Source organism: Cebidichthys violaceus, unplaced genomic scaffold, assembly GCF_023349555.1.
Source record: "Cebidichthys violaceus isolate CVI_PGR_0920_01 unplaced genomic scaffold, fCebVio1.0.p SCAF_5, whole genome shotgun sequence".
In the NCBI taxonomy this organism is placed as follows: Eukaryota; Metazoa; Chordata; class Actinopteri; order Perciformes; family Stichaeidae; genus Cebidichthys; species Cebidichthys violaceus.
The window spans coordinates 10,243,034-10,256,030 of record NW_027176705.1 but is presented as its reverse complement, the minus strand read 5'-3'; the positions used below and the strand labels follow the sequence as shown (position 1 = coordinate 10,256,030).

General features: G+C 40.0%; 2 protein-coding genes and 2 non-coding genes across 7 annotated transcripts in view; all 4 read left to right on the top strand.

Moving 5' to 3' along the window:
• The first annotated feature begins 1,591 nt into the window (after nucleotides 1-1,591).
• rpl13 (ribosomal protein L13) lies at nucleotides 1,592-5,823 on the top strand. The gene is made up of 6 exons (XM_068730861.1): nucleotides 1,592-1,657; nucleotides 2,125-2,245; nucleotides 2,826-2,967; nucleotides 4,137-4,310; nucleotides 5,213-5,269; nucleotides 5,621-5,823. The coding sequence occupies exons 2-6, from the start codon at nucleotides 2,142-2,144 to the stop codon at nucleotides 5,777-5,779; spliced, it is 636 nt and encodes a 211-aa protein (XP_068586962.1). The 5' UTR covers nucleotides 1,592-1,657; nucleotides 2,125-2,141; the 3' UTR covers nucleotides 5,780-5,823.
• Nucleotides 3,982-4,060, top strand: LOC137887952 (small nucleolar RNA MBII-202). Its single transcript, XR_011105086.1, has one exon. It is a non-coding gene; the product is annotated as a small nucleolar RNA MBII-202 (small nucleolar RNA).
• On the top strand, nucleotides 5,464-5,542 carry LOC137887951 (small nucleolar RNA MBII-202). The gene has a single exon (XR_011105085.1). It is a non-coding gene; the product is annotated as a small nucleolar RNA MBII-202 (small nucleolar RNA).
• A 4,311-nt stretch (nucleotides 5,824-10,134) lies between the features above and the next one.
• Nucleotides 10,135-12,997, top strand: part of cpne7 (copine VII) — a 29,604-nt gene continuing 26,741 nt past the window's right edge. Inside the window, exons 1-3 of one of the 4 annotated variants that reach the window (XM_068730482.1) lie at nucleotides 10,135-10,243; nucleotides 11,314-11,382; nucleotides 11,504-11,813. In XM_068730482.1, the coding sequence (XP_068586583.1) occupies nucleotides 11,640-11,813 (174 nt within the window). In that variant the 5' untranslated portion in view covers nucleotides 10,135-10,243; nucleotides 11,314-11,382; nucleotides 11,504-11,639. The other 3 variants (XM_068730483.1, XM_068730484.1, XM_068730485.1) reach the window with 3 other exon arrangements.

Here is a 12,997-nt window from a genome sequence, read left to right as displayed (position 1 = left end):
TTATGCTCATAATTAACATTTAACAGTGTGTTTTGTATGTGCTCATAAATCTAAACACAGAATATAATTTAGTACGTCTTCATTATATCAATTTGCAGAGCAGTTTTGCTTATGCTGTTGTCGGTCCCTTCAGCATGTGGAGATGAAAGCCTTGTCTTCATATTCGGAGGGTTTTTGTTGTTGCTGCTTCATGGATGGATTATGAGACAATGAGACAATGGGTCATAGATATGTAAATCCTCTCCACTCCTACCTTCCAGAAAACAACCATAATAACAGTTAACATGAATACATATTAAATCACAGATATACTATTCTTTCTAAATATGAAAGGACTCTGATCAGAAGCAAGAGCAAATTAAATCATTTAAAAAAAGAATCGGGTCATCGCTACTGTAACCTTTAAACCCAGGTTTGGGGACATCCCGACCCCTTGGGCCACTGAGCCTGTGCTGTGTTGCCCAGTTTAACCCAACTGCTGCTGTTGTTATGTGACATTTTGGTTTTATTGAGTTAATATGTGACACACAGTGGTAAATAAGACATCATACATAATTATTTATCTTTTCTATAGTCTTTTAGTCTTTCACAACTAATATTCAAAACATAGAAATTACCATTTTGAAAGATTTATCTTTGGTCATTACTTATAGCCAATACCCTGCTACCATAATATAACTGTCTTTGTATACTGTCTAGCACAGACAATAATTTGTAGTATCATTGGAAGCCTTTATATTGTCAGTAGTCAACACTACAGCTGGCTGCTAATGGAGGGTGCTAGGCCTACATCTAGTGGCCAGTCCAAAAACGTCCCCTCTAATTGTAAGTCAAACAATTATGCTACATTATTGTACTGTAATGAACACAAAATGGCATCATGAAATAATTCCATTAAACATTAGCTCGCAAAATAAATTTAAAGTGTACCAATGTGAGAGCATAATTGTAAAACTCTACAAACGCACATTTCATATTTATTATATATATTCACAGCATGCTTGAAAATAATACAGACTTATAAATTAAGAGGATTTAAGAGGATTAATAAATCTCCAGCATCTGCAGTATCATTAACTGCTGTGGTATTGGAAATATTTTCAGTGCACAGAAAAAAAAAGATAAATAATAATAATAATAAATTGATATTGTTATGATAGCATACAGCATGTTTCATTTCTCTGCATTAACAAAGATGATTAAAGTGGGATTTATACATTCTTACTTCCAGTTTTCCTTAATCGAAATTATTCCTTCTGTGTATGGTTTAAACGTGATTCCACGTTGTATCCATAGACTGTATATAAGAAAGTCTCCGTGCATATTAATCTATTTGTTAAGAAACCGACAAAATATTTGTTTGGGGTGCATGTATTGTACAGGGAACATCGAAAGACGTCAAATAGCAGGATTATTTGGATTTTTATAATAGATATTTTTATTACAATGGTGGAATTTTATATTCCCTATTCTTACATGAAATAATCGGAACTATTTGTGTTACATTTTACGTTTTGTCGGATGTTCTTTGTGTGGATAATACTCATTTATATACTCTTTGATCGAGTCTGTTCGGCCATTGGCTGTTTTACGCATATCCCACAATCCACCGCGTTTCAACTTCCTTTTTCCTTTCGGCCATTTTCCTCCCTCGTAGGTGAGATAATTTTCCTCTACATTTTCAGAAACAATCTACTCTAATCCTTGTTATTTTATCAGTATATGTTAATTTAAAATACAACCTGAGATAGAGCGTTTTGCCACCTTTGTAATAAGGTGATTATTGTCTTAAGATGTCCTTTGTAAATGAACATCTGTTTTAGTAGTGAACCCGGGACGAGTGGTGTTTGTGTGTGACTGTTAGCACACACCGTGAGAGGCCAAACTATAGCTCCATATTTTAATAATGTCCCTTGAAATAAAGTTCAACATACGTAACGAATGCCGAAATAGCAAGGACGAGTTATCGTGGGTTGTAGCAGCCGCATACAGGAATTACCTATCAAATCGGTCAACAACCTCGCTAACCTGCTAGCTTAGCATCGCAGTTGTAGCCTCGGATAATCGTGGTGTGCCGGCATTGACAGTCTGCTCATGTCCGTGTGTCCTGCTGTTTTCCCGCAGGGAAGAAGTAGGCAGCCATGGCCCCCAGCCGGAATGGAATGCTCTTGAACCCTCACTTCCACAAAGACTGGCAGAAAAGAGTGCGCACCTGGTTCAACCAGCCAGCCAGGAAGCTCCGCAGGTGAGAACCATCTCGTGCTTGTGATACAGTGTAGCTGCACGCCGCCCAGTCGCATCATGGTGGGGTAGAGAAGACCAACTTTGTTGGCAATAAGTGATGAAATAAGATTTTAACCTGTTTGGTAAAATTAAACGTATACGTGAACCGTAATTTGTTTGCACGGACATAAAGTAAAACATAATAACCTGAAGGTGAACTCTACACTCATTGGGGTGTATTTGACATTAGCAACATATGCTTGGTATGCAGCGTTTTATATTGGCGATCCTGCTTTGATGTGACCACATATGCATTTCAAATGAGATGTTTTTATTTAGATGTTCTTGATTCCCGTGATTTTGAGGGTGAGATGTCTCTAAATGTTAACATGCAGTGTGGATGCTGCACATGATTTGCCACTTGCAGCCCTTTTCCGCCACTTTAAAACCACCACAATTTATGTAATGTTAAACTCTAAATGAAGAGATGGTGGGAACACAATCAAGTGTATGCAAAACAGACTTTTATATTTCTTGGTTCCAGGGACCAAACGCGGCCCTTTCTGTTACTGTGGGTTAAATTAAGATACCTCTTTCTTCAGGCGAAAGGCTCGTCAGGTTAAGGCCCGTCTCATTGCTCCCCGTCCTGTCGCTGGACCCTTGAGGCCACAGGTCAGGTGTCCCACAATCAGGTACCACACCAAGGTTCGTGCCGGACGTGGCTTCACACTGGAGGAACTCAAGGTAATACCTTCTATTTGATGATAGTTTTACATGCAGGAATAATTAATCAGCATTGCCACTCTTAAGTTGTATCCCAGTGTACTGGGCACTGTTTGATAACTGAATTTAATCCGTCAACCGCAAAGGGAAATGTAAAGCACAAAAGCAATTGATTGTATGTTGTGTAGTTGGGTGCAAATTTAGCATGAACTAACCTCTAAAACCTAGCAGAAATGCTATTGATCACTACTGTGGATGCAAACCACAACAAACTCAACCTTTCTGTGATGAATCATGCATCCCACCCAACCGAAAAAAACTCAAAGGCTGTAGAAAAACAAAGAGCTGCTCAAAGACGTGATGTTCTTGCCAAACTGTGCCTTCCATTCCTCCCTCTACTAGCCTGCTGTGGGAGAAAGGCTAAATAAATGTTAATGTGCATCACCCCACAACATGTAGACTTCCTTCACAACAAGTAGACCCAGAAATGAGTACTAGTGAGTGTTTACTTTGTACAGTTAACGGTATACCCAGTACTAATTGCTTTTCTGTCAGACCTCATTCTCAGTAATACGATTTATTTCAATCACCAGTTTTATTGAAGTTGTATGTAGAGGAAAACAAATGCTCATGATGAAGTGAAAGCACTAGTCAAACCCTAGAGTTTCATCCTTTACATGATCCAGATACTCTGAGCAAACATCACACATTTCTTGTAAAATGTCAAACTTTTAAAATGGGCACACAAGATATTTCTCTTCACTAAAAGGCCGTGGGAGTTTATTAGGTTGAAGTGTTGAACCTATAATATCCTTACTAAGACTGCAGTCAGGACTAGGCTCATATTTTAAATGTATATGTGTATGTAAGCACAAGCTGTTGGCCAATGTGCATTCAATGCTGAGCTGCAAGTTAAGCATCGCCCCATGTAAATAGAATATAGCATAAAGCACCTGGGCTAACATGTCATTGACGGACGTGTAGAGAAAGATAACAACCATCTTATGTGGTTTTTTTTGCGTCACAGCGGTCAGATGATGACAAATCTCCGGAATCTCTGTATTTTCTTGATGAATACTTTGAACCTATTTTCTGATGACTGCTCTTTATTACTCAAAATGGAAAATAAAATCAGCATCTTATCGAGTTCTTATGTTTTAACTCTTATTGTGCTGTGATCCTCCCTACAGGCAGCTGGCATCCACAAAAAGACAGCTCGCACCATCGGCATCGCAGTCGACTCTCGCCGCCGCAACAGATCCACAGAATCTCTTCAGGCCAACGTGCAGCGCCTGAAGGAGTACCGCTCCAAGCTCATCCTGTTCCCCAGGAAGGCTTCTGCTCCCAAGAAGGGAGACAGCACTGTAAGTTTCTCCTTCATGTTGTTGCATGGAAGATAAAGATTCAAAAGAAACTTCCTATCCAGGCTCAAAAGCATGTGGCGGACTGTAGTGGTTGTGAATGAATTGTTTTACGTTTTGATTTTGTGGTAATTTTCCTGAGAAAAACAAGTGCTAAAACATTCATCCAAGGCATGTGGTTCATAAGAGTGAGTCATCCTTAAAATTTGGAAGCCCTCTCAAGTGTTTGTTTACTGTTGCTTTTACACAAGCTTTTAAGAGTAATGTGTAAAAACCAAAAGAACCTTGTGTAAAATTAGACTTTATTCCTCATGTATTTTAAAATAATGAACTTTATCAGTTTAGCACCAACAATGAAAATGTAGCGATTTGTATGAGGGAGCGCACTTTTCTAAATGCAGCACAGAGATAAAGTCCTCCATAAACTCTGCAGGACACATTTTATTGAGCTAAACTCTAATTCTGATGGCTGCACACCTTCAGTAAAAGATCATCATTTGTATTCTTAATGTCATGTTATTGGTTGTCTCAAGTTTTTATTTGACAACATGGGATTTGAGGTTACCTCCAGAAACTAGTTCAAATGTGACAACTAATTCACCCATGTAGTGACTAATTTGAGTTTTTTTGTTAATTACCCAGCTGATAAAACATCACTAAGGGCCTGTTACACTGCCTCATTTGACTGCACCCGTACTTATTAAAATCAGTTTCCCTGTATTCAGGGCTCATTAAGATGTTGTGTTACACGCATTGCCGTTTTTTTATTATTATTTGAGTAATGTCACAACACCCCGATGCTGGTGCTGGCTAGATGTTTATCTGCCTCATAGCACGCCTTACTGTGTAATATGGATGTTTTTTTCTATTGCCATGAAGAATGAACTGTTGGTTTCTCTTTTTAGGAGGAGGAACTCAAGATGGCTACTCAGCTTGGTGGTCCAGTCATGCCCATCAAAACAGTAAGTCTTTATTCATTACAGATTCCACCAGCATCCAAAAGAGATGGCATTTTCGGTGGAAAATGTGGCTGAATTTTTATCCTTGAAATTGCTCAGCGCCTCATTAAACTGGCTGTGGTTTTGCCATAATTTCGTCACTGATGACTTCAGAAATAAAACCTAAAATCTCTTTGTTTTGCATCGCAGCAGTCAGATGATGACACATCTCCGGAATCTCTGTATTTCTTTGATGAAACATTTGAACCTTTTTTCTGATGACTGCTTTTTTACATTGGCTGGATTTTGTAGGATATGCAATTATTGAGCAATATGTGAAAAATCACTCACGTGATTGTCTTTTTCTTGTCCCAGGTGCACAAGACTGAGAAGGCTCGGGTCATCTCTGAGGATGAGAAGAACTTCAAGGCGTTCGCCAGCCTGCGTATGGCCCGCGCCAATGCTCGTCTCTTCGGCATCCGTGCCAAGAGAGCCAAAGAGGCTGCTGAGCAGGACGTGGAGAAGAAGAAGTGAAAATAGCCGCTATGGAACTTTGCAGAATAAAGTGTTAAAAACGATCAACGTGAGAATGTCATGATTATTATCTCTTTTTATAGTTTTCATGGTGCCGTCATAAATTAGGGGTGTTGATGGAATAGAGCCGCTCAGCTGATCGGGGAAGTGTCTGTCCAACAACTTGTAACAGACGAGGTGTGACCTATAGATGTCAAATGTGTTACAATAACAGTTGGGTTCAGATTGCACCTCTGACGGTCAGAAGTTAAGCTAATGAAACCAGAATATACATTTATTTCCGCAGTCATTTTTTATTTTTTATTTTGGGACCAGGGATTGAAAAAGATAAAAACAATGAGGACAGAGGATTAGGAGTAAAACTGATGGCTAAAAAAATCCTAATATGAAAATATCTTAACACTGCGAGCCTTTGGACTTGTCACAGAGATGCACAGGAGTTAATTACTGTAGTGATGGCTCAGTTTTACTCAAGTGTCCAGTAAGACAGGTAGCATGCAATTCCAGAACGAGAAAACAAAAGGGTTATAAACTGCATAATTAAATCCTATTTTGCAGATGTTTCAGTTGCTTAAGAATTGAGCCCTGGACAGCTGTGGGGAGAGAATTCTGAGCATTTGGTACAAAAGATAAAAACATTTTTCCCACTCGCTGTACTTCCAAATTCACTGATGATAAATTGAGATCTGTCTGAAGTGTGCAAGATATGAACTAAAATGTTCATATTTGCAGCAGTAGGTGGCACTAGAGGCACAAAATGTAGCTCATTAATGGAGACAAAAGCATTTAGGAGCAAGGTTTGACTGAGGATTTTTAAATGTATTTTTTGATAGCCGGTTTCAACCTGATGTGTCAGTGTAATTGCCATACAATGAAAGGTGTATTAGCAGATTCATTTGGTCAGTGTCTCTGCAGTTATCGAAGGTAGCATGTGACAAACTGATGCATGTTCATTGAAACTTAATTTATTACTTAAACCAATTAAGAGGCGTTTTTATTTTTTTACAGTCAGGACAACAGAAATACAGAAACATTCTTGACCATTTACAGAGTCTAAACCAGGAAGAGCCTCTGAAACATGTCAGACTGTTATATTAAAAGCCGTACCTACTACATTCCCTACTGCATTGATTAGTGCACAGGTGATAGAAGTCCAGTTCAACGACAGCCGTCAAGACAGGAAGGTCAGATGAGTTGGAAAGTGAGAATAAAAATCTCATTCCACTGGGACAATATTACACCAGGCTTCTGCGGGGGGGGGGGGGGGGGGGGTTATGTGCTGGCAGACATGAAAACAGACTTACTACAAATCATTACCATGACAACAGAGAATCTGGACATTTCTAAACTGTGTGCTCATGTTCTGATCGATGAATAAATAGAAAGTTAAACAAAACACAAGTGGAGGGAAACTCCCATTCAAATGCGTTAGTCATTACCATTACAAAATGTCCACTTCCAAAAATGATCCCCAGTCAACATGCACAGACTGAAAAAATCCGGATGGGGTGAGACTGAATGTCCTTGTCTGTGTCTCCTTTACTGTCTCCCTGTGTTCTATCTGCCTGAACACAAATAAATAATTCAGTTAATGAAGGTGAGTGGACAGTGGAGACATTTTGGACCAGGGGTGATTGATACGGCTGAAATGGAAACTCAAATGGATGGTTCTATTTATCCTGGGGATAGGGTGCTGCAAAATAATCTGTGTACTAAAACACATCACAACAGGACACTTTGGGTTTTGAGAACCTTTTCCTCTCACCACCTTTCCTAAATGTGTTGTTTAAACTAAAACGACTTCCACATTTCATTAATCGCCAGCGATGAGAATTGCGCTTGTCCTATGATAAACTACATATAAAAGCAACACCAATATCAATCAAATATCACTTGTGATGCAAGACTTGTAAATGTTTGTCTATTGACAGAAAATGAATGGACAACAAATTTGATAATTGATTATTGCTTCTCAAATATTCCACTATCCAACTGAAATCAATGAGATTGCATGTATGCAGTACATGCAACCTTCACTCCTACGGTGAATTGTGTGTTTCACGTTTACTATGTAAAAAGGGAAAGGAGATCTTTGTTTTTGTAGGTCAGTATGGCAAATATAATAAGCTGTTACTAGAAGTAGAGTCTGCTGAAACACAAGCTCAGTGATTGATTACCATTAACAGCGATGCGGCTGCTGGCCTCACCAATAAGATCAACTTTAGAATGGATAGTGTCTTTGAAAATATTCAGAAAACCTACATGTGTTGTATACAAAAATACCCTGACTCAGAGGGGGCTGCTGGTGGAAAACTGGATGATGTTACACCAACACAACGGAGCTATAGTTTGACTGAAAATGTGAGTGTGTCGGGCCATTTTAAGAGATCCGTCTATTTGGGTTATTGTACATGCAATGTGGTCAGTGGCTGGCGAGAAGCAGCGGGGGGGAATCTGAACAGATAATCCATGTGTAAATGCAGGAAACGTCCTGTGAGGTGCTGAACCGACACAGCAGCAGCAGCAGATGGCCGTTGTTTGGAGCTGTGGCATAACAGGGCTCAGGTGTGAGCCCCAAAGCAGACACTTCCTACTTACTCTGAATACCCATGGAAGAACAGGCAGTGGGGTTGAAAGAACGGCAGGAGAGAACATGACTTTAGGTGACGGCCATGTCAGAAAGCAGTCGGTTATTCATGTTGAACACAGTGTGTGCAGATCCAGGCACGGATTTGTTACCTTTGTTGAAAGAGTTACACTAACCTGTGGGGGAAATTGGCGTGGTCTTTGTGTTGTTTGGTTGCATGGTTGCTTAACAGAGCAGATAATTAAAAAGCAGGGAGCCAAATGTTTCCTTTTTCAAGCTGTCTGAATAATTTGATTGACCTGCCTGCCTGCACACAAGTTCATTTTGCCAGCTGAAAGCTCCTGAGTGCCTTAACTCTCAGAGAATCAGGCCTCTTGAAATAAAAAAGCAGTCGTAATGCAAAGCTCTAATGAAAAAAGAAGTTCTTTCTGTCTGAAGGACATGAAGGAATCATGAAATATCAAACCCTTCAGGCATAAAATGCAACAACAGCTGAAGCCTACATATTTATACTATCATAAAGTGCACTATAATCACTCAAGGTACTTTTAAACAGTCAAAGAAAAGCTTTTATTTTCTGTCTTGCACTGTATTCTGATGAGGCCAAATATGATAATTTAGTCTATTTCTTTAGCTGCTTTGGCTTTTGTGGCCTTTGCTTTTGTTTTGCAGAAACTGGAGGGCTGATGTTTTGTCAGTGCAATCTGAAAATCTATAAACGTTATGTAATGTCTGGAAATACATTCATGAAAAGAATACAGTTGTGGGCGGACTGTGAAAAGGTTCAAGCATAAACGTTGTGTAGAAACAATACTTACATAACATACATTGCTGTCAACAAAATCTACACTGTCAATCAGCTCATGATCATGTTAATGTGAGTGACACGAGACATGTGCATGTAGAGGCTACATGTGTGTGTATGGGTGTGCATGTGTCCATGTGATGAAGATAAGAGAGCAGAGAGTCACAGGTCCACAGCTGTCTGCAGCTCCCACATGAACATGTGGTTGGGATGTGCTGCTGCAGGACAATCCATTTCTCGAAGTTCCTGTTGTTTTGCTGTGAAATGTCTCACATTTGTCCCTGCTTCTTTTTTATTTTTTATTATCGAGGTGTGATAAAACCTGCCAGGAACAGTTGATTTAGACATCAATTGCCTTCTTTTCTGATTGCAAATTGACAAACTATAGATCTTAGTGAGAGGATTTAGATTGTGTGCAAGTTGTTGGCACATCTGTCTAGTGTCACATGCTTATTCCATGTATGCAAATATGTAAACATAACCAAAGTGGTAATGATGGAACAACATATGTTCAGTGTGACACATTAATTACATGGCTGAAGCTGTAGAAAAGTCAGATCGACATTAAAAACCCTTTATTGAGCCTCCAGGGGATTACTGGGGCAAAGAGTTTAACTTCAACTAAGTGTGAGAGATATTGCATGTCTTACCCTTAGATTTAAATGTATTTCATTGATTTGTTCATAATTCATAAGTTCACAGCCAGAATGTCAGCAAATCACACATAAACTATGCACAAACATGTCCTGGATTTAACTCTGCTGTCATGCTTTGTGAAAGCTGCCAGATACTCATACCCATTAAATTCCCATCTAATGCATTTCCATAGCATAGTGTCCTGTTTTTAATGCTCGAATTTGAATTGAACTTCCAATAATCGAGTCCCAGCGAAAGCTCCATCCTTACATCAGCAGCTGGTTTCTCTCCACTCCCCATCTCTCCACAAGCAGAGCCGACTCCCTCCTCACCGGCGAACCAATGAGTTTCGGCGGAGAAGGAAAAAAAAAAATCAAGCAGTGTGTTATGGGAGAGGATTAAAACAAGTGTGCTTAAGAGTAAAGAACAACGACAGGTAGGAAGTGAGTTTTTGCGCTTTTAACTCGATCTTCGGCGGTTTATCGGTTTTGATGAGCGGGGTTAAGTGCGGTTGTTTTGATCAGCTGTATGTTTTCTTATCGGAAGTGAGTAGGACAATGACAAACGATGTTGTCAAAGTAAACGGGTCATTTTCAGTACGACGCTTTGCTGATTGGGATTAGGGAAACTAAAGCCAGGTCGTCATTGTGCGACCCTGATCGTTATCTGAATTTTTGAAGGATTACAGATTTGCAGCTGAGTTGATTTATTGTGATACATTATTAAGAAACCATTCAGGAGCGTTTCCTGTATCGCCTTCATTATTAAGTTGAATCGGTAGTGGACGTGTTGCTTTACCAAAAGGCGTTTTTTTTTTTTACATTATAACTTTCGCTTAGGTCAGGATTCATAGCTTCTGAATCTGATTGTATTTCGAGCTTTATTGTGTTAAATTTGAGATTGACGCTTTTGGGTAATAGCTGGCAAACAAAATCAAAATACGGGCGCTGTCCCTGGTGCTGAAAGCCAACCGTTTACTTGTTCGTCTATCTCCTAAGAAGAATGTGACACTTACAGCGAAATTAAACCCCTTACACTTTCTTCCCCTCAAAAACAGTTGAGCAGGGTCAGACAGCCTTTGCTCAAGGACACAGGGTGGATGCTTGACACACACACACACACACACACACACACACACACACACACACACACACACACACACACACACACACACACACACACACACACACAAATAATCTATGTCCTTTTCTTAGTTTATCCTCTGGGCAATAAAGCCACACAGCCATGTGTCTGCTAGAATCCTGATTTTATCTGCCACTTTAGCTTTTTTGCCCATTGTTGAGTAAGGGAGAACATCCACTAAATGTGTTTGTTTTCTCATGTTTTGAACAGGAAACAAGACAAATGCAGAAAATAATAACAGGAAGTTTATTTCTTTGTATATATTTCTGTGTCTAGCGCTTTAATTCTGACTTTTTGAATGGAATTAAGAGCATTTGAAAAGAGGAAGCACCAGATTTGACCGTCTTAAATACCTTTTTCCAGGGATCTGATCCAGACTCCTGAAAGACACAAGCCCACCACCTTCATGTCCTGTCTTTCGTCATTACTGAGGTGAGATGATACTCCTCACGAGGGGATAGCTCTGACAGGCAGTGATAACCGATTGGGTTTGCTTTGGTCCCCTGGGACTCAACAGGAACCTCTGTTTTTTTTTCATGACATCTGTACCAAGTCAAAAGAGCCTGTCTCCTGTGAGCGTGCCACGTCTTTACTGAAATCCCTTGACCCGGCACTACATCTTCCCATCCCTCGGAGCTCCCACATCGCACTGATTCGCTGGTTGGCAGCTCCTCTCGCTGTGAGCCAGGATGAATGATGTTCTGGAGGCCATCTCCCCTGCGACCAGCCTCAGCGGTCCAGCTACCTGCGTCTCCAAAGTAGAGCTGCGTGTGTCTTGCAAAGCCCTGCTGGACCGAGACACGCTGAATAAGTCAGACCCATGTGTTATTATCATGGTGCAGACCAACGGACAGTGGACAGAGGTGAGCACCCCCACCTTTTTTATATTTACATCTGAGAAATACATAGGTGGACCAGTTGGGAAAAAGTGTGAACCTACTCAAAAACCACATAGGCAGGAGTATGTAGCTTTTAAAAATGAATCTACCATCTTTTATCAATCTCCCTATCTGAGTCATTAACCACATTATTTAATGTGTAAAGAATCGTGCCTTGAATCCCACATACATAGAGTTGTTCAAATTACAGAGCCTTGGGGTGATCTGAGCAACATGTTTTCTTAATGGTTACACAGACTTGTTGTACAGAAAGAAACTGAGAGGGCACAATGGCCAGCCTCCCCTCTGTTGGCTCCCAAATCTGATCAGATTTTAAGATGAAGCTGTGGTGACGTGTGGAATGCTATAGATTGGGATGAATTTTCAGTCCCACTCCAGTTATACCTAAAATGTGTGTTGTCGCTCAAGCTCGACCAGGGAGATAAATCTGTTAATGGTTTGCTGAACTTGCAGCTGTTTGTCACTCTTTCGAAAAAAATCATGGCTTACACAACAGCTGTCTGATTCAGAATTAGAAGTGTCAAACGCAGAGTATATTTTCAGAGAAGGCGTGAACACTGTTTGCCTCCACATTTCACAAAGTTACAGCAGATTGTGCAGTCTGCTCTCTATATATTTCACTGGTCCATGTGTGGACAAATAGTGGGTTGTTAATAAGCAGTGTGATGAGGTGTGTTCCAGCTGAAAATGTTTACTTTCTTGGATTGGTCCCAAGCTGATTTGGAGCGTAGGCAGCAGGTCTCTCATTTCCCTGTTAATTAAGTCATTTAGCTCATTAGGGAAAGCCAAAGCACAGGTCTCCAATAAGTAGAGGATGTGTTAAAACACAGCAGAGGATATCTAATTACACAGATTTTCTTTCCCCCGTTATCCTTTGTCCAACAAAAAGCTATCTCAGATTCCTGCCACACACAAGAGCCATTTGTTGTTTGGTCTGTATGAATGTGGAGATATTATTATGATAGAAACACTCAGCTGGCAGTGTTGAGCACACAGTTATGGATTTTTCTTGGTTGTAACTTGATAGGAGGCTGTTACATGAAAATGACTGACCTGGGTTCAATGTAACATGTATGAGTGACTATTTTAAGCTCCACTAACTGAAGCAAATTCATATGATATTAAATAACGATGACACACACTCACAC